Source organism: Pelophylax lessonae (assembly GCF_965119305.1).
Source record: "Pelophylax lessonae genome assembly, chromosome: 10".
NCBI lineage: Eukaryota > Metazoa > Chordata > Amphibia > Anura > Ranidae > Pelophylax > Pelophylax lessonae.
The window spans coordinates 240901246-240927624 of record NC_138777.1 but is presented as its reverse complement, the minus strand read 5'-3'; the positions used below and the strand labels follow the sequence as shown (position 1 = coordinate 240927624).

The 26379-nt window shown below is 45.5% G+C and overlaps 1 protein-coding gene across 1 annotated transcript in view; it reads right to left on the bottom strand.

The window, feature by feature from the left end:
- LOC309566043 (cadherin-1-like) overlaps positions 1-26379 on the bottom strand; it is a gene marked incomplete at its 3' end in the record, with an annotated part of 146526 nt that overhangs the window by 34442 nt on the left and 85705 nt on the right. The window contains exons 11-13 of the mRNA XM_082271066.1: positions 23506-23648; positions 18813-19100; positions 3319-3534 (exon numbers count right to left, since the gene is read on the bottom strand). Of these exons, the coding sequence (XP_082127192.1) occupies positions 3319-3534; positions 18813-19100; positions 23506-23648 (647 nt within the window). The remainder of the gene's footprint in view (positions 1-3318; positions 3535-18812; positions 19101-23505; positions 23649-26379) is intronic.

Here is a 26379-nt window from a genome sequence, read left to right as displayed (position 1 = left end):
GAGGGTATAGGATTGTGTATATGGGATTGTATGGTTGGGGTGGGTATAGGATGGTGTATATGGGATTGTATGGTTGGGGCAGGTATAGGAATGTGTATATGGGATTGTATGGTTGGGGAGGGTATAGGATTGTGTATATGGGATTATATGGTTGGGGCGGGTATAGGATTGTGTATATGGAATTGTATGGTTGGGGGCGGGTATAGGATTGTGTATATGTGATTGTATGGTTGGGGAGGGTATAGGATTGTGTATACGGGATTGTATGGTTGGGGAGGGTATAGGATTGTGTATATGGGATTGTATGGTTGGGGCGGGTATAGGATTGTGTATATGGGATTGTATGGTTGGGGCGGGTATAGGATTGTGTATATGGGATTGTATGGTTGGGGAGGGTATAGGATTGTGTATATATGGGATTGTATGGTTGGGGTAGGTATAGGATTGTGTATATGGGATTGTATGGTTGGGGCGGGTATAGGATTGTGTATATGGGATTGTATGGTTGGGGAGGGTATAAGATTGTGTATATGGGATTGTATGGTTGGGGCGGGTATAGGATTGTGTATATGGGATTGTATGGTCGGGGTGGGTATAGGATTGTGTATATGGGATTGTATGGTTGGGGTGGGTATAGGATTGTGTATATGGGATTGTATGGTTGGGGAGGGTATAGGACTGTGTATATGGGATTGTATGGTTGGGGAGGGTATAGGATGGTGTATATGGGATTGTATGGTTGGGGTGGGTATAGGATTGTGTATATGGGATTGTATGGTTGGGGTGGGTATAGGATTGTGTATATGGGATTGTATGGTTGGGGCGGGTATAGGATTGTGTATATGGGATTGTATGGTTGGGGAGGGTATAGGATTGTGTATAGGGGATTGTATGGTTGGGGTGGGTATAGGATTGTGTATATGGGATTGTATGGTTGGGGTGGGTATAGGATTGTGTATATGGGATTGTATGGTTGGGGCGGGTATAGGATTGTGTATAGGGGATTGTATGGTTGGGGTGGGTATAGGATTGTGTATAAGGGATTGTATGGTTGGGGTGGGTATAGGATTGTGTATAGGGGATTGTATGGTTGGGGTGGGTATAGGATTGTGTATAAGGGATTGTATGGTTGGGGAGGGTATAGGATTGTGTATATGGGATTGTATGGTTGGGGTGGGTATAGGATTGTGTATAGGGGATTGTATGGTTGGGGAGGGTATAGGATTGTGTATATGAGATTGTATGGTTGGGGCGAGTATAGGATTGTGTATATGGGATTGTATGGTTGGGGTGGGTATAGGATTGTGTATAGGGGATTGTATGGTTGGGGTGGGTATAGGATTGTGTATAAGGGATTGTATGGTTGGGGAGGGTATAGGATTGTGTATATGGGATTGTATGGTTGGGGTGGGTATAGGATTGTGTATAGGGGATTGTATGGTTGGGGAGGGTATAGGATTGTGTATATGAGATTGTATGGTTGGGGAGGGTATAGGATTGTGTATATGGGATTGTATGGTTGGGGTGGGTATAGGATTGTGTATATGGGATTGTATGGTTGGGGCGGGTATAGGATTGTGTATATGGGATTGTATGGTTGGGGAGGGTATAGGATTGTGTATATGGGATTGTATGGTTGGGGTGGGTATAGGATTGTGTATATGGGATTGTATGGTTGGGGTGGGTATAGGATTGTGTATATGGGATTGTATGGTTGGGGCGGGTATAGGATTGTGTATATGGGATTGTATGGTTGGGGTGGGTATAGGATTTTGTATATGGGATTGTATGGTTGGGGAGGGTATAGGATTGTGTATATGGGATTGTATGGTTGGGGAGGGTATAGGATTGTGTATATGGGATTGTATGGTTGGGGAGGGTATAGGATTGTGTATATGGGATTGTATGGTTGGGGAGGGTATAGGATTGTGTATATGGGATTGTATGGTTGGGGCGGGTATAGGATTGTGTATATGGGATTGTATGGTTGGGGTGGGTATAGGATTGTGTATATGGGATTGTATGGTTGGGGAGGGTATAGGATTGTGTATATGGGATTGTATGGTTGGGGAGGGTATAGGATTGTGTATATGGGATTGTATGGTTGGGGAGGGTATAGGATTGTGTATATGGGATTGTATGGTTGCGGCTGGTATAGGATGGTGTATATGGGATTGTATGGTTGGGGAGGGTATAGGATTTTGTATATGGGATTGTATGGTTGGGGTGGGTATAGGATTGTGTATATGGGATTGTATGGTTGGGGAGGGTATAGGATTGTGTATATGGGATTGTATGGTTGGGGCGGGTATAGGATTGTGTATATGGGATTGTATGGTTGGGGAGGGTATAGGATTGTGTATATGGGATTGTATGGTTGGGGAGGGTATAGGATTGTGTATATGGGATTGTATGGTTGGGGAGGGTATAGGATTGTGTATATGGGATTGTATGGTTGGGGCGGGTATAGGATTGTGTATATGGGATTGTATGGTTGGGGCGGGTATAGGATTGTGTATATGGGATTGTATGGTTGGGGAGGGTATAGGATTGTGTATATGGGATTGTATGGTTGGGGTGGGTATAGGATTGTGTATATGGGATTGTATGGTTGGGGCGGGTATAGGATTGTGTATATGGGATTGTATGGTTGGGGTGGGTATAGGATTGTGTATATGGGAATGTATGGTTGGGGAGGGTATAGGATTGTGTATATGGGATTGTATGGTTGGGGAGGGTATAGGATTGTGTATATGGGATTGTATGGTTGGGGTGGGTATAGGATTGTGTATATGGGATTGTATGGTTGAGGTGGGTATAGGATTGTGTATATGGGATTGTATGGTTGGGGTGGGTATAGGATTGTGTATATGGGATTGTATGGTTGGGGTGGGTATAGGATTGTGTATATGGGATTGTATGGTTGAGGTGGGTATAGGATTGTGTATATGGGATTGTATGGTTGGGGAGGGTATAGGATTGTGTATATGGGATTGTATGGTTGGGGAGGGTATAGGATTGTGTATAGGGGATTGTATGGTTGGGGAGGGTATAGGATTGTGTATATGGGATTGTATGGTTGGGTTTTCTTTACTGTTTTTTATTGGTTGAGCCGGATGGACTCGTGTCTTGTTTCAATCTGAATAGCTATGTATATACCGTACAGGGGAGTCCATCTAGAAGAGATTGCAGGAAAGTAAGGAGAAGATATTGCAGCAATACTGTGACACAGTCCTATGTGAATATCTATGGGCAGCAGATGAAGGGAATTTTTAGGTGGTGTGTGCCACCCCTCCCCCAAACACCAATATTACTTACTGAGAAGAGCCAGGATACCCCCGACGATGCCCAGGATGACAGGGAGGCCCAGGCCTCCAGGCGTTGTCTTTGCACTGTCACAGTTATTCTCGGCTGTACATTGGCACACTTGCATACTCAGCATAGTTATGTTTTGCAGATCTCCGCCATCGACGAGGGTGACGGGAAAAATGTAGATCTCTTCTGCCATTTCCCTGATTGGCTTAATCAGAAATTCTGAAAAAAAGGGCAATTACTAAAAAAGAGGAAACCAATAAACACACTACAGTGCCTAACATAAAATTACCGCAAAATTCCAGTATGTTTGAACCCGTCATGTGTGTGTATGCGCACGTATATACAGTATCTCACAAAAGTAAGTACACCCCACCCATTTTTGTAAATATTTTATTCTATCTTTTCATGTGACAACACTGAAGAAGTGAGACTTTGCTACAATGTAAAGTACATACCTGCCAAATGTCCCGTTTTTCCCGGGACAATCCCGGGAAAAAGGAGCCTGTCCCGGGTAATTTACACTGTCCCTGTTAATCAGGGACAATGTAAATCATTTAAAAAAAAAAAAAATTTTTTTTTTATTTTTATTTTTTATTTTTTATTTTGTTCCACACAGTGTCGCTTTCACCCCAGCTATGTGTTGTTGTTCTGGCAGCTGGTTGTCTCTCTCTCTCGGTGCCCGCTCACTCTTCCCATCTGTCGCAAATTTAACGTGTCACCGGAGCCAGGCTGTCAGCATGGTGCACTTTCCGAAATCCGCCAGCAGGGGGAGGCAGAGCACCTTCCGACAAGCTGACACTTTAGAATTGCAGGGAATTGTGATGAGAATTTTAAGCTTTAGGCAGAAGTAGTGCAGCTGAATGGGAGAATTATTCCAACTCTGCTACTTTGGCCTTAAGTTTCAATTCCCTTTTCAATTTCCTGTAATTCTCTCTTTATGAAGTAGACCATATAATCTGATAAGTAGGCGGAGATTAATTATGCGGAGTGGGCGGAGCTTCAGGAAAGTGGGTGTGGTACGTGATTGATAGCTGTGCTGCAAAGTGTCCCTGGAAATTTTTTTCAAATGTTGGCTACAATGTAAAGTAGTGAGTGTACAGCTTGTATAACAGTGTAAATTTACTGTCCCCTCAAAATAACTCAACACACAGCCATTAATGTCTAAACCGCTGGCAACAAAAGTCAGTACACCCCTAAGTGACAATGTCCAAATTGGGCCCAAAGTGTCAATATTTTGTGTGGCCACCATTATTTTCCAGCACTGCCTTAACCCTCTTGGGCATGGAGGTCACCAGAGCTTCACAGGTTGTCACTGGAGTCCTCTTCCCCTCCTCCATGATGACATCACAGAGCTGGTGGATGTTAGAGACCTCCCCCATGATGACATCACAGAGCTGGTGGATGTTAGAGACCTCCCCCATGATGACATCACAGAGCTGGTGGATGTTAGAGACCTTCCCCTCCTCCACCTTCTGTTTGAGGAGCCCCACAGATGCTCAATAGGGTTTAGGTCTGGAGACGCTTGGCCAGTCCATCACCTTTACCCTCAGCTTCTTTAGCAAGGCAGGGGTCATCTTGGAGGTGTGTTTGGGGTCGTTATGTTGGAATACTGCCCTGGCCCGCCTCACATCAGCACACAACAGGTTAACATCTCCTCTGGAGCCCACAGGAACACCACTTTTGAGCTAAATAAAAGACAGCCCCTCCCCCAACTGAAGCTTTCTTTTTTGGTCATGCTCCAGGCCACCTGGATGGCAGTTGGTAAGTACTTTGTTTGCTGCAAGTATATCCTCCCCTGCCGAACCTACCCTCCATGTTCAGCCTCTCATGTTCCCCCCCTGCTGAACCTACCCCTCCATGTTCAGCCTCTCATGTTCCCCCCCTGCTGAACCTACCCCTCCATGTTCAGCCTCTCATGTCCCCCCCTGCCGAACCTACCCTCCATGTTCAGCCTCTCATGTTCCCCCCCTGCTGAACCTACCCCTCCATGTTCAGCCTCTCATGTCCCCCCCTGCCGAACCTACCCCTCCATGTTCAGCCTCTCATGGATTTGGAAGATCCAGAGTGTTGGAAGTAAACCTTCCTAAAAACTGTGTGCCTTGTGTGCGGGCCGCGGGCATATGATGCCTAAACAGCATTGATATTGTACAGGTGTGGTGTAATAAAAGCTCTGCAATGTCTTTTTTGCCTCTCCCATGGTTTTTTTCCTGTCTTGTATATGTAGTGCACCGCACTGCGCTCCTGACTTTATTTTCAGTCTGGGAGCAGCTGTGGATGATGTCACAGGGGGCGGGGAGATGGGGCAGCATGGGATGGTATCCGCCAGGTGCCAAGCAGCGGTGTAAACACTTTTTGGAGGTCTGCAGAGGAGAGGACTTCTCTCTCGCTCTCTTTGCAGTCCTGCCAGGTGAAGACTTGTTGCTGTTGCTCCCTGCTATGCAGTGTGTTCCTGGAGGTTGGACAGTCTGACTGGTTTTGTCTCAGACTCTGACTGTGTCTGCTGGGATCACCTTCTATCTCTCTAGATGTGTTGCTTGGGTTTACCTTTTGTCTGCCTCTGGAAGTGTTGCTTGGGCTCACCCGCTGCTGCTTCTGAAGTAAGTGAATGAAGGCAGATGAGTCTTAAAGAGACAGTGTACCTGTTTTGTTTGGTGAGAGGTAATATGATTTTTTTCTATATATTTTGTGCAAATATGAGCTTGCCACACCTGTTAGTGGCACCGAAGACTAGCAAAGGTTGGAGGAGGGGCAACGTGGGACATGTTTTTAAAAGAGTGCTCAAGGACTTCAAATTATGATGTTTTTCATTATTTTAGGAGCAGAAACCCTGAAAGCAAATGCTCCAAAAAGCATAAGACCCGCCATCGATCATCTTCACCTGCCCAGGACAATCCGCATCCCATGGAGTCCTCCGCAGGGCGGCTTTCATGCTCCCCAAGTACCAAATGTGGCACTGGCTCCAATGCCTTTATGTCAGCATGATAGGAAATGCCTCGGCCAGATCAGGGTGCATTTTGGGCCTGCATGCAGTCTGCAGTGGCAGAGAAATGGGAATGCACAGATTGACTCACAAGGATGTGGATGTGCAAAATTCTAAGCCCTATTGAGGAGTCTATAGCAGAAAGTACGCTGAAAATATCCACACCACAAGCAACACAAAAAAAGGGCGTAAGAGTTGAAGAATGTGTAGCACCCTCCAAGGTAGGTGCTAGGTAAAGTATAGTGGGCCTTGTCTGCTTATCAGCAAAGGCATGTTTTTCAGCTAGGCTGGCATGTGTTCCCAGGTGTGCCTGTTGTGTTGGGGAGTCTCCCCACTGTAACCCAGTGAGGGGTCTCATTGGGCAGTGGAGGAAACCTGACCAATAGCACACCAGGGCTTGTATCCATCCTGGAAGGGCAGTTTCTGCCGCACAGCATTCTGGGAGAGGGTATAAGTCTGTGAGGGGCACATGTCAGATTGTCTTTGGTGGGAAGCAGAGTCCCAGGAGGGAGGTGACGGCTGTCTCTCCTCCTGTCAGTAAGAATCGGGTGTCCCAGGCGGCTTGCCTGAGTGGACACAGGGCTGAACTACATAGAAGGATCCAGGTGTGCTGAGGACCAGCGGCGCGTTGGGGTCGAGTTTCAGGAAAGCATTCTGAGTCGTGAGTACTGCAAACTACCCCTGGGGGTCTGCCTAGCAGAGGGGACCACTCCGGAGAAGGTAAAAGGGATCCAAGAGCTAGCTAGCCGGTACAGGAATATAGTAAAGGGGGATCCAGCGGTTGGGCCCTGAAGTGTAAAGTGTTGCAGCATCTTTGCTAGTGGCTACCTAAGTCAGAGAAGTCATTGCTCAGTCAGAGAAGACTACAGGGAGCCGTGCACAGGACTTTTGAGCTGTGAGGAAGCATCAGAAGTCAAGTTTCAGTTCACAGACAGCAAGTCAGATTTACAAGCGCCAGTAAGCGTTGGTCGGCATTTAGCCGGCGCCAAGACAGCGCTAGACTGCATTTTTTTCTCAAGTGTCCCAATTGTGTAACTAGTTGAGCCAGAGGAGTATCCCACTCATTCCTTCTCCCATCCAAGTTCCTGCAATAAAACTAAAAACCAAAGATGCCGGACTGTTCATTGTCTCAGATCTCACACTTGGGAAACGAGCTTAAATGTGCTGTTGGTGGTAACGGTAACCATGGCAGACCCACATCAGTCCCAATGCCTGGAAATAGTGCTACAAATGGATAAAGAAAGGTCAGGTGCACATACTTTTGATTTCAATCCCATTGGCTCCCTTAGTACCGGGGGCCAGATGCTCTACCACTGCAAAAAGCATTCAGATATTTCCAAGGGCCTTCTTTTCTTATGGCAGAGCATAAAGCGCTCGTTGATGAAGGACGGCCTCATCTGAAGACCAATTACAGTAACGGGTTCTCCAAGCTTTATCCAAACAAGATGGCTGATGCATGTTTATGCTCTGCACTTCCAGGGGTGGATGCTGCCCTCTAGTGTCTGGCACATCAAGTGCCTTTGCCTTTTTATAACTCAGTTGCCTTTACAGAATACTTTAATAATACGAAAGAGAAATTGGGAAATTGTTGAAGATCCTATGGTTGGGAAAGTAAACTTGTTCACACCAGATGCAGTCCAGTAGGTTTTTATTCTGCATTAAGAAGGCATGGACATTGTTTAATTTGGATTCCAATGTTCTAGTATATACCAGTACAGCACATTCTAGTGCAGTCAACAAAGTAGAATATGTTACATTGTTTCTGTATGGAACACATCTGGAAAGTGGCAAAAGGCATTGGAATGCAGGAAAAACACTCATGCAGAAACACATCTGGAGCACAGAAATTGTGGTGATTTGGCCATCAGGCTTGTAGAAAATCTATACAGTGACAGGTTTTGCCTGTCAGCCAGCAACAGTGTTAACTTTGATATCTAAACTGTTTAGAAATGGCATTAAATTCAAGACTGGAAACTGCAAGATTTGGCCGAGTTTCTGGAAGTGTTGAAACTGGCAGCTGACTTTTTTGGTAGATGCTTTAAAGGTCCTAGTACAAGCGCTGGCAAACTCCGTCACAGCTATAAGAGCGTTGTGGTTACGCCAGCCATTTTTCACTCAAGCCTATTGAACTTTAGAAGGGTGCAGGAGGCCATGTTTTATAGGATAGACTGCAGATTTAATAGATCACAGTGGAGGTGCCTCAAATTTACTTTTCACATAAAATAAGGTCCAGAGCACGTTGCTAAGATGACTGGAAAGTCTTTTAAAGGTGCCCAAATAGTCTTCCAGTTGGGGCCAGGAGGCCTGAGTGAAGTTGATGGTTGTAGCCTCCTTCTAAGGGTTTGGACAACAATCATCAAAGACCAGTGGGTCCAGAAGAGGGTTAGGTGGGAGTACAATGAAGAATTCCAAAGTTGACCACTGAATTCATTTCATTCATGACCAACAGATCTCAGAAGAGAACATTTTTGCCAGATTACGTTTAGGAATTTTTACTGCTACAAGGCTACTATGCCAGTGATGCCAGAAACATAGAATCATCTGGGGGCTTTTCTCCCCACTTTTTTTAGTACCAAGGGCAGGAGCCTTCTGGTCTGTTTCAGTTTGAAGGAATCGAATGTGTACATATACACTAAGAGGTTCAAGATGGAGTCCATGCAGACAGTCACAGGGATGGTTCAGCTGGTGGACCAGATAGTGTCAATCGACCTGCTGACTTATACTTCCATGTACCGATCAATGCCGAGCACCAGAGGCATGTGAGATTTGCGGTGGCCAGATTGGCATAGCCCCAGGAATCTTTTGAAGAAATTGTTGACAGTGATGGTACCATGGGCCAGAAGGCACATGAGGATATTTCAATTTGCCATCTTTAGTCTATGAGCTGGGCTGTCTATGAATCAGAAAATATTTGTGCCTATACAAATTCAGCAAAAACTTGAATTTTGGCATCACCACTGTGCTTCTTTCGGGGCATGCCTCTCAGCCCAGGAGATAGGATGATTCTGATGGCAGATTCCAGTCTCTGGGGCTGGGGAGTCCACAATCTGAATATACTGGTGCAAGGCCATTGAAGTGCGGTGGAATGCAGACTCCCCAATTATCCTAAATTGAAGGAAGCCTTTTCTAGCATTGCAAGCCTTTCGGGATCTTCTTCAAAGGGGCCTGAGTGAAGTTGGTTGTCAGCAGTAGCCTACATTGCCTGCCAAGGGGACACCAGAAGCCTTTTCCTGTTACATCTTGCAACAGAAACTTTTTGCTGGGCACGGAGCCAATTGCAGCCAGTTAACATTGATCTTCTTGCCAGGAAAGCAAAATCAACTATCGGTTCGGTTAGGCAGAATATTTTCCAACAAGAGCCTCAATCCAATATTGGCCAAATGAGGCTTTCCAGCAGTAGTTCTTAGGGAGACTCCACTGAACACGCAGCTTCTGATATCTGCAACAGGATACCAATGCAAAGACTCCGTCATACAAGATAGGTTCACAGTGCCATGGAATTTTCCATTTGATCTTTGTCTATCTCCGGTGTCCTTGAATATAAAGGTGCTTCTGAAAATTTGGACATGCCATACAGGTCCTTTCCACCTACCAAGAAGGCCTTGGCTTGCTCCCCCAGATGTCATCAGCACCACCAAACCCATTTCTGGTCAAATTAACCCCTTTACCACTGGAGGATTTTGCTGTCTTACATCCAGGCCACTTTTTGCGATTCGGCGCTGTGCGAATTTAACTGACAATTGCACGGTCATGCAACACTGTACCCAAACCAAATTTACGTCCTTTTTTCCCCACAAATAGAGCTTTCTTTTGGTGATATTTGATCACCTGTGCGATTTTTACTTTTTGCGCTATAAACAAAAAAAGAGCGACAATTCTGAAAAAATAACAATATTTTTAACATTTTTTTATATGAAATTCCCCCCAAAAAATGTAAAAATCAAAATTTTTTTTAATTTTTGGCCAATTTGTTTTCTGCTACATATGTTTGGTAAAAAAAAATCACAATAAGCGTATTTTGATTTGTTTGCGCAAAAGTTATTGCGTTTACTAACTAAGGGAAAGATTTCTGATCTTTTTTGGTGTTTTTTTTTTTAACGAGTAACGGCGGCGATCTGCGATTTTTTTTTTTTTTGCGGGACTGCGACATTGCGGTGGACAGATCGGACCCCTGACTGACATTTTTGACACTTTTGGGGTTACCAGTGACATTACTGCAGTAATCAGTGCTATATATATGCACTGTTACTGTAAAAATGACACTGGCAGGGAAGGGGTTAATTTTATTGGAGATGGAGGGGTTAATGTATGCCTGGTGCTTACTAACGTGTGTGGGGGGAGGTGACTGAGTGACACAGGGACAGATCGCATGTTGAGCTATGCTGAACCCTGCAATCTGTCAGTCCCTGTCACTTAGGAGATCCGCCCGCTCTGTTTACACAAGCGGGCGGATCTCCACACTAGATTCCCCAACGATCGGGGAAGAGCAGCGGCGATCGCCGCCGCTCCTCCCTTGGCCCGACTCCCGCTGTGACTGAATACAGCGGGAGCGAGCCTCCGGCGGCGCGCGTGCCGCCCACAAGGGGCGGAGTCCAGCGACGTAGGTCTACGTCGCTGGACGATAACGAGCCACATTGCTGCAGTAGCAGCAATGTGAGCAGAGGTAAAGAGGTTAAATATTTTATGGCAAGGTCAGTGACAGCACCCCAATCCAATGAGACTACTTTAATAGCCTGGCTATGGAATAGGCTAGACTAAAGCTCCATTCACATCTGAGCGTATTGTTTTTCAGGCTTTTTTTGGGTGTTTTTCATGCGTTTTTCAGGCGCTGTTTGGAGGCAGGCATTGACATAGTTACATAGTAGGTGAGGGTTAGGTGTTAGGGTTACATAGTTACATAGTAGGTGAGGTTGAATAAAGACAATAGTCCATCCAGTTCCCCCTGTGTAGGTGTGTGTGGCTGTAATCATCTCACATACCCCTCAATGTTCTGATCCTTGAGATGTAAGTCTAAGAGTCTTTTAAAAGTAGCCATACTTCCCGCAGAAACCACCACTCAGGCCCGGATTGGCTAATCGGGAGCATCGGGAGAATTCCCGGTGGGCTGGTCGGTATTTTTGGCCACGAGGGCCGTTGTCATGGCAGTGGGTTGATGCTGTCCCTAGGTTGCCTGCACTCACAGCAGCCCTTCTCTTGTTTTATTTACTATATTACCACAGCGGCACAGCCCCACATCTCCCAGGGTGTCAGAGACCAGTGACCCGATTGTTCGGCTCAGGCTATCCCGGGTCAGCCGTCACCTTCCAGCGGGCGGCGCTCGGCCAGTAGTAGGCATGTCGGGCCGTGTCTCTCTTTACGGCGGTGTTTGCAGCAGCGGCATGTGCAGTGTGAGGACAGGAGAGACCGGTGTACTGCCGAAAGTTTCAACTTGAAACTTTTGGCAGTACACCGGCTGGATCCCGGGCTGTGTGTGTGAGTGTGTGTGGCTCCTCTCCTCTCCCCGGCTGCCTCCCTCCCTCCTCACCATGGACTATGACTTCAAGCTGAAGATGAATGGAGAGGGGGAACGGGTGGAGGACCTGTTTGAGTACGAGGGCTGCAAAGTTGGAAGAGGCACCTACGGGCATGTGTTCAAAGCCAAGAGGAAAGATGGGTGAGTGACTGAGGGCCCTGATCAGGCCCCCTGGTGAGCCATGGATGGGCCTGACCCATGTGCAGGGGGGCCACACTGAGCCCCAGGAAGGGGGAGGGGTAGAAGGACATCTCCATATTTTTTAATATATACCCCATCATTATATATATACAATTCTCCATAATCATCCATACCCCTTTCTATAGAAAACACCCCATTATAGCTACACCCCACTATACATGCATCAAATTATGCCCCACCATACCCATTATACCACATAGTTATATATACACCAACTATAGAAAAACACCCCATATTATATATATATATACACACACACACCAATACACATAATACCCCATGATTATTTGTATCCTACTATATACATTATACACCACTATATAACAACCCGTAAGTATATCTACACCCCACTATATGTATACATAACCCACAGTGATATATACCTCACTATATATATATATATATAATGCCCCATAGTGTGTGCCTGGGCATCAGGCTTTTATTTTTGTTTCCTACTATATACGTAATACCCCATGGTGTTCCTGGACATTAGGGGGGATATTGTATTTATATATATATTTTTTTTTTTTTTTTCACACCACACGCATGCATACATTGCTATTCCACTATTTATTTATTTTTTTATTTTTTTTACATATTATCCTTTTTACATAGTTACATAGTATAGTGTCCTATAATTGGTTTGAACACAGAACTGGTATATATCCCTCTACATATTCGTGATGCCCCATTGTGTGCCAGGGCAGACAGACAGACAGTGACAGAACTGGCATATATTATATATACCATTCCCTATAGTGTAACTGGGCACAGAGCTAGCATACTGTATATCCTACAATATTAAGATCTAGTGCCTTGTGTACTTGGGACACACATCTGGGGAATATGTTCTATTATAGAATGCCCTTTATTGTGTCCGGGCACAATGGTTGCATACATCCTACAATACTGTGTATACATAATGCCCCAAACTTGACACCGTGCTGGTGCATACACACAGAATACTAATTCCTAAAGCAAATAGATTCTGATACTGTCCTGTTTTTTACTGTTCTAATAAATCTTCACTGTGAAGCAAAACTTAGGCTACTGGTTTTGCACTGAATTGGAAATGATGATATTTTTTGAAAAAATACAATGAATTACAAGGCTGTAGAGAACGGTGCGCCATTGCAAACTTATATTCTGAGGTTTTTAATTACATTATTTTATTATAGTCAGTCGTGAACTAAAGTGGGCCAGTCTAAGGCATGAAACTCCAGGGCTGAAAATGAGTCCCACTCCGGCCCTGCCACCACTTGTGGTAGAGAATTCCACAATATTGTAGCCCTTACTGTAAACCCCCCCCCCCCCCCCCCCTGCGTAGCCTAAGGTTAAATTTTTTTTCCTCTAATTGCATTGTATGGCCTCGAGTCCTCATGCATTAATTGTGACTGAACAGTTTTTTTTCTATGTTGATATCACCTTTGAGGTATTTGTAAATTGCTATCATGTCCCCTCTCAGGCGTCTCGTTTCAAGGGAGAATAAATCAAGCGCTTGTAAGCGCTCTTCATAATTAAGGTCCTCCAATCCCCTAATCAGTTTAGTTGCCCTTCTCTGGACTCTCTCCAGCTCCAACACATCCCTCCTGAGGACTGGCGACCAGAACTGGACAGAATACTCCAGATGCGGTCGGACCAGAGTTTTATAAAGTGGAAGGATTATAGTCTTATCTCTGGAATACATCCCTTTCTTTATGCATGCCAATATTCTGCCGGCTTTGGCAGCTGCAGCTTGACATTGCATGCTTTTGCCAAGTCTATCTTCCACTAAGACCCCCAGCTCTTTCGCCATTTTTGTTTCCCCTCCCCCAAAGCGTATTGGGCGTTTATGTTTTTTGTCCCCAAGTGCAATACCTTACACTTCTTCACATTAAACTTCATTTGCCATGTAGCTGCCTACTCTATTATTTTGTTCAGGCCATTCTGTAAGATTTCTGCCTCACAATGTGAAGTGTTTGCCCTGCCCAATTTTGTGTCATCTGCAAAAACTGAGATTGAGCTACTGATCCCGTCCTCAATGCTGTTTATGAATAAATTGAACAAAATTGGTCCCAGGACTGAGCCTTGGGGGACCCCACTTACCACCCCAGACCAGTCTGAGTATGCGTTATTTATTAACACCCTTTGGACACACCCCTTTAACCAGTTCCATATCCAAGAGCGAAAACCTTGTGGTCGATGCCTGCAGACCTTATTTTATAAATTAAGTTTTTGTAGGAAACTGTATCAAATGCCTGAGCAAAATCCAGGTACACCACATCCACTGGTCTGCCCCTATCTAGCTCACAGCTCACCTCCTCGTAGAATGTTAAGAGATTGGTTTGACAAGAACGCCCATTTGTAAACCCGTGCTGGTTACTGCTGATGATGTTGTTGTCTTTAGCAAACTTTACAATCCCTTATCATCCCCTCCAGAAGTTTACATACTATCGATGTCAGACTGACAGGCCTATAATTTCCCGGGATGTGCCTCTGCCCTTTTTTGAATATTGGTATCACGTGACGTTAGCTTTCCTCCAATCCCCTGGTACATTTCCTGTCCTAATACTGTCAGCAAAGATCAGGAACAGTGGTCTAGATATAGTCTTACTAAGTTCTTTGAGTACTCTCGGATGTATGCCATCCGGGCCTGGTGATTTATTTGTGTTAATGTTATCCAGCCTTTCCATGATTTCACCCTCTGTTAGCCATAGCGGCAAGTCCTGTGATGTGCTGCTAACCATACAGTCATGGTCAGTATGACCAGGGGGATATGATATCAATGTACAAATACTGTACTGGTGACCCGAGCATAAGGAACAAACTATTCAGAGAGAGGAGATACAATAAGACACGTGGCCACTCACTAAAACTAGAGGAAAGGCGGTTTAACCTTAAAGTGTGTAGGGGGTTCTTCACTGTAAGAGCGGTAAGGATGTGGAATTCTCTTCCACAAGCAGTCGTATCAGCAGGGAGCATTGATAGTTTCAAAAAACTATTAGATGGACACCTTAAAGACCACAACATACAGGGGTATACAATGTACAGCATACAGGGGTATACAATGTACAACATACAGGGGGTATACAATGTACAACATACAGGGGGTATACAATGTACAACATACAGGGGTATACAATGTACAACATACAGGTGTATACAATGTACAACATATAGGGGGTATACAATGTACAACATACAGGGGTATACAATGTACAACATACAGGGGGTATACAATGTACAACATACAGGGGGTATACAATGTACAACATACAGGGGTATACAATGTACAACATACAGGGGGTATACAATGTACAACATACAGGGGGTATACAATGTACTACATACAGGGGGTATACAATGTACAACATACAGGCGTATACAATGTACAACATACAGGGGGTATACAATGTACAACATACAGGGGTATACTATGTACAACATACAGGGGTATACAATGTACAACATACAGGGGGTATACAATGTACAACATACAGGGGTATACAATGTACAACATACAGGTGTATACAATGTACAACATATAGGGGGTATACAATGTACAACATACAGGCGTATACAATGTACAACATACAGGGGGTATACAATGTACAACATACAGGGGTATACAATGTACAACATACAGGGGGTATACAATGTACAACATACAGGGGGTATACAATGTACAACATACAGGGGTATACAATGTACAACATACAGGGGGTATACAATGTACAACATACAGGGGGTATACAATGTACTACATACAGGGGGTATACAATGTACAACATACAGGGGGTATACAATGTACAACATACAGGGGGTATACAATGTACAACATACAGGGGTATACAATGTACAACATACAGGGGGTATACAATGTACAACATACAGGGGTATACAATGTACAACATACAGGGGTATACAATGTACAACATACAGGGGTATACAATGTACAACATACAGGGGTATACAATGTACAACATACAGGGGGTATACAATGTACAACATACAGGGGTATACTATGTACAACATACAGGGGTATACAATGTACAACATACAGGGGGTATACAATGTACAACATACAGGGGTATACAATGTACAACATACAGGTGTATACAATGTACAACATATAGGGGGTATACAATGTACAACATACAGGCGTATACAATGTACAACATACAGGGGGTATACAATGTACAACATACAGGGGTATACAATGTACAACATACAGGGGTATACAATGTACAACATACAGGGGGTATACAATGTACAACATACAGGGGTATACAATGTACAACATACAGGGGTATACAATGTACAACATACAGGGGTATACAATGTACAACATACAGGGGGTATACAATGTACAACATACAGGCGTATACAATGTACAACATACAGGGGGTATACAATGTACAACATACAGGGGTATACAATGTACAACATACAGGGGGTATACAATGTACAACATACAGGGGTATACAATGTACTACATACAGGGCGTATACAATGTACAACATACAGGGGGTATACAATGTACAACATACAGGCGTATACAATGTACAACATACAGGGGGTATACAATGTACAACATACAGGGGTATACAATGTACAACATACAGGGGGTATACAATGTACAACATACAGGGGTATACAATGTACTACATACAGGGCGTATACAATGTACAACATACAGGGGGTATACAATGTACAACATACAGGCGTATACAATGTACAACATACAGGGGTATACAATGTACAACATACAGGGGGTATACAATGTACAACATACAGGGGTATACAATGTACAACATACAGGGGTATACAATGTACAACATACAGGGGGTATACAATGTACAACATACAGGGGGTATACAATGTACAACATACAGGGGGTATACAATATACAACATACAGGGGGTATACAATGTACAACATACAGGGGTATACAATGTACAACATACAGGGGTATACAATGTACGGTTAAAAGCAAACACACACACATCATAGGTTGAACTGGATGGACTGATGTCTTTTTTCAACCTCACTAACTATGTAACTATGTAAAGTGTACCCCATACAGTCATGGTTAGTGTACCCCTCCTTTTCCTGTGTAAAGACTGAGGAGAAGAAAGCATTAAGCACGGCTGCCTTCTCTGTGTCCATGTAACCATCCTTGTAATCTGTCAAAAAAGAAGCTCATGTACTTTTTTGAGCTTCAAACGTTTTGCTTCAGGCGACATAACGCTCATATGTGAACAGGGGCCATTGAAATGAATGGGATTTTGGTTGTTTGGCGTTTTGAGACCTCAGAGATGAGCTTTTTTTTAAGCTCAAAAATGCACAGGTGTGAACAGGGCCTAAAGGTGCAGGCATTCTCATCAAAGGTTGTTCAGACCTTGGTGAAGATCAGAAGATCATCCATGAATGCTACATATGTGAGGATATGAAAGAATTTTGTTTTGTTTGTTCAGTAAAAGATTTCTCTCCTGTGTTCCCTGCTCTAGCCAATATCCTGGACATTTTACAGTCAGCAGCGCTAGAGGTTTGGTCTGGCATACAACTCCATTTAAGGTACAGATCTCTACCTTTTCTTTCACAGGCTGCAGATTGGTATGACTAGATACTTCTTGCAGGCGGAAATCTATATATGACCTTGAAGGAAATTCTTGTTCCTTCTGTGTTAGGCTTAGATCTGAAAGCACTGGTCCCGGTACCTGTTTCTCCAATGGTTTCATCTCCATTGAAGTTCCTCACAGTAAACTTGTTCTTCTGACAGCAACTTCTTCAGACAGATGGATGTTGAAGATCGCAACACTTTCCTGCAAGGGCCCCAGAAATAGTGATAATATGTCTATCTCCAAAGTTACAAGTTTAAAGTGGTATCCAGTTTCCAGCGAAACTGGGAAGTAGTCCCTCCGAGTTTTCACACGCGAGTCACTGGGTGCACAGCAGGAAGACTTCAGTTCCTTACACATGGTCATGTTGTTACTAACCGTGTACTTGGTCAAAGAGGAAAGTGGACAATCTTTTCATTTAGCCATCAGGTCCTCAAGAGTCATCCACTGTTGGATTTCCAGGGTAATTAGATGGAAGTGGCCTTTCTGCTCTGAAATAGTTGCAAGCTTATTTGACTAGAGGGTCAGCAGGCTTTTGGTTGGCAGTTATGCCAGGATTGCTTGGAATATCCATGTAAGGCGGCTAGCTTGAAGTTCTTCTTCATTCAACCTTACAAACTATATGTGCGGTCAGCAAGTTTGGGACTTCAATTCAAGAGAGATCAATTCTTTGTGGCTTTAGCATCTTTTCTTTGATGGTGAGTGTCTCTTTCCATGTGTCCTCTCCCGTCCTATATTCAGCTATGGAATATCCCGTTGTGTCCTGACGTGAGATAGGCCAGGAAAACTGAAAATTGTTATCTAATACTTACCAAAATTTTCCTTTCCTGGCCTATCCTCACGTCAGGACAGGAGTCCCTCCCTCGTGGCCTGCCGCAGGCTAGGTTATCGAACACTTCAGTTGGGGGAGGGGCTGTCTTTTATTTAGCTAGGAAGAGGTGGTCCTCTGGGCTCCAGAGGAGATGTTAACTCGTTGTGTGCTGACGTAAGGATTGGTCAGGAAAGGAAAATTACGGTAAGTATTTGATAACAATTTTATGTTGTCATACCTTAAAGAGGTATTTTTTTTTTTGATCAACATAACTTTATTTGCTCATGCTGGCACAATTTATTCGACATATAAATCTTATGAAGATCTTTTTGAAATTAATTGTCACATAAAACCTGGTAAAGATAGCCATGTGATGCATCTAGAATGTTCCACCAGCCATGAGATCCCTGCACATGCGCACACACAAACACGAGGAACCCATGTGTAGAAACTTACTGTCATCTACCACACTGATGGTCCAGTTGTCACGACCTTCGCGGCTCAGTTGTGCCCGGTATGGGGATGTAAAGGGGGGCAGATCTCTGTCAATAATATTAATAGATACGGGGTCTGGACTCTTCTGGCAGTATACGGCGTCTCCATATTCCAAATACGGTCCGTTATCATTGACATCTGTAAGTGTGATCTGAAGGGTGCCTGTCCCGGTGGCAGGGGGTGAACCTGGAGGAAGAACCACAATATATATTAAAGAACTCCATAATAAAACCCACATTCTGTATGATGATTGGATTACAGAATCCGCAAAATTGTCTGTAACTGTGTACAGTGCCTTGAAAAAGTATTCACACCCCTTATAATTGCCCACATTTTGTCATGTTACACCCAGAAAAGTATTTTATTGGGATTTTATGTGATAGACCGACACAAAGTGGCCATAATTGTGAAGTGGAAGGAAAATGATAAATGATACAAATAAATCTGTGAAAAGTGTGGCTGCATTTGTATTCACCCCCCTTTACTCTGATACCCCCTAACTAAAATCTAGAGGAACCAATTGTCTTCAAAAGTCACCTAATTAGTAAATAGAGTCCACCTGTGTGTAATGTAATCTCAGTATAAATACAGCTGTTCTGTGAAGCCCTCAGAGGTTTGTTAGAGAACCTTAGTGAACAAACAGCATCATGAAGGCCAAGGAACACAGCAGACAGGTCAGGGATAAAGTTGTGGAGAAGTGTAAAGCAGGGTTAGGTTATAAAAAAATCTCCCAAGCTTTGACCATCTCACGGAGCGCTGTTCAATCCATCATGGGAAAATGGAAAGAGTATGGCACAACTGCAACCCTACCAAGACATGGCCGTCCACCTAAACTGACCGGCCGGGCCCCTACCAAGACATGGCCGTCCACCTAAACTGACCGGCCGGGCCCCTACCAAGACATGGCCGTCCACCTAAACTGACCGGCCGGGCCCCTACCAAGACATGGCCGTCCACCTAAACTGACCGGCCGGGCCCCTACCAAGACATGGCCGTCCACCTAAACTGACTGGCCAGGCCCCTACCAAGACATGGCCGTCCACCTAAACTGACCGGCCGGGCCCCTACCAAGACATGGCCGTCCATATAAACTGACCGGCAGGGCCCCTACCAAGACATGGCCGTCCACCTAAACTGACCAGCCGGGCCCCTACCAAGACATGGCCGTCCACCTAAACTGACTGGCCAGATAAATTCTCTACCCTTATGCGCCCCCTCTCACAGGGGGGGCTGGCCTTCCCCAATTGTCACAAATACTTCATAGCTTTCCAATTGGTTTCTGCTGTTTGGTGACTTAATCCAGATCTTTTTAACTTGACAGTTGCTGTGGAGGCAGCGGTGCTCGTGGAGGCTCTTTCTCATCTGCTCTTTAGGGGGCCCAGGGCTCCCCACGGACTAACCGCCTCCATGACCACAGTACTTCATGCTCGGAAAATCGGCTTGCAGCTCGAAGGGTACCCGGGCACTGCTGTCTCCCTCAACGCGCCGTTGTGGCACAACCCCATCTTACCGCACCTTTTCTCCCTCCCTGATCCAGTGGTGTGGACCAAATACAACATAAAAAAGGTCTCGGATGTGACCTCTGATCTCTCCTTTCCCTCCCTTGCACACCTCACCGCTACCTTTAACATCCTGTCATCCCATGTATTTCAGTATCTCCAATTCTCCCATGCCTTCAGGTCCCAGTTCCCACCAGGGGACTCGCAGGTGGTACAGCCGGATCTGGAGCGAGTTCTGCGACACGACTGCTCGGAGCGGGCGGCATCTGTCCTTTATGCGCACCTCCTCCAGGTCTTCTCTCCGGAGCTCTCTGGCCTACGTGCTCGCTGGGCTCGGGATGTTCCGGACTTGGGCCCGGAGGACTGAAAATACTGGTCTCCCTCAGAGATAGACTAATTCAATTCAAAATAGCCCACAGAGCTTACCTCACCCCGTATTGCCTACATAAAATGCATGCCTCCCAATCCCTGGCATGCTGGCGTTGTAGTCAGGAACCGGGTGACTTCCTTCACATTTTTTGATCCTGCCCCCAACTTTCTATATTCTGGTCTTTGGTGCTCCAGATGATTGAAAAGGTCTCGCAGATCAGGTTTGACCCCTCCCCAAAGAGATTTGCCTGCTGGGACTGCTGGACGATTTGGTACCCCGGGTGGCGAACCGGACGTTGTTGGATCTTTTGCTCTTATATGCTTGGAAAACCATAGCACTCCATTGGCAGCAACGGGCCCCACCCATGGTGCTACAGTGGAAGAAATTGGTGAATTCAGTGCTCCCCCTATATAGGGACACATATGCCCATAGAGGCTGTCCAAAAAAATATGACAGAGTTTGGGCCAAGTGGCTCTCTGATTCCTCCACTGCTGCAGTGACTAATGCGAGCCTCACTGCTTGGCCCCTGGTCATCCTATAGCGGGTTATTTGGCCTTATGGGGCCTCCCCCTGGACTTCCCACTTCCTGAGCTTCAGCTCCCTTACTGGTTACCCCTGGAGCTGGTTGCCCGGAATCCCAGATGAACTGTTGGTTTCCCCCTCTGCTTATACTATGTCTCTCATTTGGACCCCTGCGTGGGTTATGTGCCTTAATTTCTGAATGTCTGGGAAAGCTGTACTGTGAACCAATGCACCATTGGTTTGTTGTTTTTGTTGTTGTTTAAAACTCAATAAAAAGATTAAAAAAAAAAAAAAAATGACCGGCGGGCCCCTACCAAGATATGGCCGTCCACCTAAACTGACCGTCCGGGCCCTACCAAGACATGGCCGTCCACCTAAACTGACCGGCTGGGCCCTACCAAGACATGGCCGTCCACCTAAACTGACCAACTGGCAAGGAGAGCATTCATCAGAGAAGCAGCAAAGAGGCCCATGGGAACTCTGGAGGAGCTGCAGAGATCCACAGCTCAGGTGGGAGAATCTGTCCACAGGACAACTATTAGTCGTGCGCTCCACAAATCTGCCCTTTATGGAAGAGTGAGAAGAAGAAAGCCATTGGTGGAAGAAAGACATAAGAAGTCCTGTTTGCAGTTTGGGAGAAGCCATGTGGGGGACACAGCAAACATGTGGGGGAGGAGCTCTGCTCAGAGGAGACCAAAATTCAACTGTTTGGCCTAAAAGTAAAACGCTATGTGTGGGGGAAAACTAACACTGCACATCACTCTGAACACACCATCCCCACTGTGAAACATGGTGGTGGCAGCTTCATGGTGTGGGGATGCTTTTCTTCAGCAGGGACAGGGAAGCTGGTCAGAGTTGATGGGAAGATGGATGGAGCCAATTTAGAAGAAAAGACTTGAGACTGGGGCGGAGGTTCAACTTCCAGCAGGACAACGACCCGAAAAATCCAGCCAGAGCTACAATGGAATGGTTTCATGTGTTAGAATGGCCCAGTCACAGTCCAGACCTAAATCACATTGAGAATCTGTGGCAAGACTTGAAAATTGCTGCTCACAGACGCTCTCCATCCAATCTGACAGAGATGAGATATTCTGCAAAGAAGAATGGGCAGAAATGTCCTCTCTAGATGTGCAAAGCTGGTAGAGACATCTCCAAAAAGACTCCCAGCTGTAATTGCAGGGAAAGGCGCTTCTACAAAGTATTGACTCCGGGGGGTGAATACAAATGCAGCCACACTTTTCACAGATTTATTTGTATCATTTATCATTTTCCTTCCACTTCACAATTATGGCCACTTTGTGTCGGTCTATCACATAAAATCCCAATAAAATACATTTACATTTCTGGGTGTAACATGAGAAAATGTGGGAAATTTCAAGGGGTGTGAATACTTTTACAAGGCACTGTACATTCCTATACGGTCAGAGAGTGACCCCGCTATTCTACTCCTACAGCTCTTCATGCCATCTCCAGTCTGCTGCTGGACAGTCAGTGAGCGCCACCATAATAATTCATCGTCCAGTGACACCCTCCATGTGCTCCCTCCTTCCTGTAACCAGACTAAACAACTGCTGCCCTTCTAGCCTCCAATGCCTGAAATATGTTAGACATGTAGAACAGAGACTAGTTGTTGGCACATGTATGGGATGTACAGATTGATTCTATCCAATTCTGCTCTATGAATTTATCATACACATAATGATTTCTAAATAACAGCAAAACTGGGCAAAAGGGAGTTTTTTATGCTTGGTTTGGCTGGAGTGCTGCTTTAAGGAACCATTAGGGTGAAGTAAGGAGAGCGTCTTCAGAGGAGTTCTGCCTTTTATACAATTATTTCTGGAGTTTTATAAATGTTGATAAAGTGAATGAAATGTGTAAAAAAGGGGACTTGTTCTCAGTTCTGGGGTAAATGGCCCCAGGCTCTGTGGAGCTGAGAATGCCAAACTGATACGTCCTTCCATGGTCCCATCACCTTCTATCCCGGAGACAATGGCCACCCAGACTGATGGAGAGGGTGAATGTACCTACAACTGATGATTTGGTGCCACCACCTTTACCATACACCCCTTCTACCATGAAGCCGTGTGCTCTCTTCTATGTCATCCCAACCACATAACATACAGGAAAAGCAAATCTAGAAACCAACATCCAGAAACCATCAGATGTTCTCAGAGACATCGGAGACTTGAGGAACACTCACCATTGTCCGCAGCCAAGACGATGGCTCTATAAATGTTGTTTCTCACAAACACGGACTCTCGATCTAATTGTCCGTTTCCTGTGATGATTCCATTCTCCGGGTTCACGCTGAGCCACCCGGCCGGGTCATTGCCTATCCTATAGCTGCAACAAAACATTTAAAAAGTTTGTCATGACCAACGTCTGACTTGACACTTTGAGGTTGTACACATTTCCGTGATCTCTTTATCAAATATCAGATGTAAGATGGTCAAATCTTTCACATTGGACAATCTAGAACAGCAAAACATCAACAAATTCAGCAGATTTCTTTGAAGCTTTGGGTAAAGCAAGGAAACATTTCACTCACTTCCAGTCCCTTTGCCACTGATACAAAAAATAAGGGAGTGGAGGTGTCACCAGGACAGGAAGGGCAGCAATAAAAGTATAAGAAGTTTCAATCCTTCACTCTACAACAATATGGAGAAGGAGACGATGTCCTTTGTCGCTCCACTCTCTACTGTGATGCTGATGTTATGCTGCACTATCCCCTACAGTCAGCAGGGGGAGAGCCAAAGAGAAGCCAGCTCATAGACTTTCTATACAGAGTACAGAGAACCATGGGAGATGCAATTCGGGATGGCAGGCATACATTGTGGACCAGTGAACTCATTACACTACAGTTCCCAAGAAACACTGAGGAGCAGGGCGAGTGGTAAGATGGATTTTACTGAACTGCCAAGGAAACCTCACTCTCTTGGTGCCACAAGACCTGAGGAGTGCACATCCACTGCCTGCTCATGGACTGCTGAGAGGTCAGACCAGCAGGACACCATGGGAGAGACACCATGGGCCATGCAGCACAGACCACCGTTATCACACCTCACCATTGCAGAAGGGAGACCAGAGTGTCCTCCCACCCTCTGCTTCCCACAGCCAGACCTCAGAGGTATCCTAGAGAAAGGGGGGCCTCCCTCCCCAGTCTATCACTAATATTTCAGCTGCACCACAAGGTCTGGTGTAGTGCACCCCCCTAAAGAGCTGCTGGTGAATTTTGGTTCTATTTCCCCACCTTAGAGCACACACAGCCAGGCACACGTCGTTTTCTTCATTCTTCCACTGGCTCAAAAAACAGTCTAGGGATTTTTGGGGGTTTTTATTGGGAACAATGAACCGGGATAGGGATCATGGGATACCCCAAAAGCATGGAACTAAATAACTTGAGGACTGTTTAATTTCTGGCTGCGCTTCACCAAGCACTGAATGTCCCCCAGGATCTCCATGCTGATGGTGACCTGTACTCCTTCCAGAGTTTTAAAAGCTACTCACACTCCTCCGCACTGGGGTCGCTTACTCTCTTAGCCACAGGATCATCGTTTGCCTCCTGCTGATTTTCACCAGGCTCTTCCTAGTGAGGGAGATGTAGGGGGAAAGCTCCTGCACAGGGGTCTCCTCCAGTAGGATTGGACCCAGGAACTCTGCGTCATGCTGCTCAGGCCTCAGACTATTTTTGTCCTCTCTCACCACCTTCTGGGCACACCGCCCCAGGGATTGGCTGGAGTCCCAAAAATATTCAGGCTGCTTGCACTGTTCTTTTTCCCACTATGATTCTAGAATCCTCTAGAACAGTGGTTGCCAACCAGAGGTCCGAGACAGGGGCGTAACTACAGGGGTTGCAGGGGTTGCAATCGCTACCGGGCCCCATGCTCCAGGGGGCCCAGTAGCAAACCAGTGGGTGAACTTCTAGGATCTCAAAGGTCACACTTGCGACCAGGCCCTGGCATTTCACCACTGTGGGGAGGCCCCAAGATTGCAGGAAGGGGGCCCACTGCAGAACTTGTGAAAGGATCCTGATGCGGGACCATAATAAAAGGCCATGCAATGAGATTAAAGAGCCCCAGGATTAGTCGGAAGAGCCCCGGGCTTGAAGGGAAGGGCCCCGGCCAGGGGTCTGGGAGGCCCTTCATGGTTTCTTGCATCGGGGCCCTGAAGGTTCTAGTTACGCCTCTGGTCCGAGAGAAAACATTTTGGTGGTCCCCAGGGATTCTGCCGCAAATCAACATTGTGGAAGATGTATACCACCCAATGTTGTTTTATAGTGTTGTTCTCAATGTGCGACAGTCAATACAGAACTCAGAGGGTGGGGCTGGGAGTAGTGTAGAGAGCGGGAGGTGAGGATAGAGGGGACTTCCAATGGCAGTGCTGATCACACACTGTGGGAGGAAGCACGGAGCTCGAGCACATTGCTGAATAAGGAGAGATCCAATGAGGAGTCTGTGTAAGGCAGAGGTGTGATGCAGAGTGCGGGGGGGGGGGGGAGCAGGCAGGGTGCAGGAGCATTGTGTGTAAAAGGCAGCAGTGTGATCCAAGGGGAGGGAGCAGAGAGTCGGAGCATTGTGTGTGTATAAGGCATGTAAAATTCATGTTAGTAGTTTGCAGGATTCAAAATTGTGAGTTTAGTGGTCTGTGAGGTCCAAAAGGTTGGCAGCTGCTGGTCTAGAAGACAGGGGAAAGTGATAGAGCAGCAGCCTGTGAAACACTGAGAAGCCCTAAATAATCAACCCCTTGCCCCTCTAATTACAGTGGAACCAGACTAAATTTACCTAGTTGCCTGCTTTATACTAGGAGGATACTACACTGATGAGAGCGCTCATTACCCATCATTCACACTGTTAGCAGGAAATGAGTCATGGGAGGAATGACATGAATTATGCCACATCTATACTAGACCTGTGCCTTACCCATTCTTCACCTATACCCCATTGATACTGCACCTGTGCCTTACCCATTCTTCACCTATACCCCATTGATACTGCACCTGTGCCTTACCCAATCTTCACCTATACCCCATTGATACTGCACCTATGCCATATCTATATTACACCATACTGCCTGC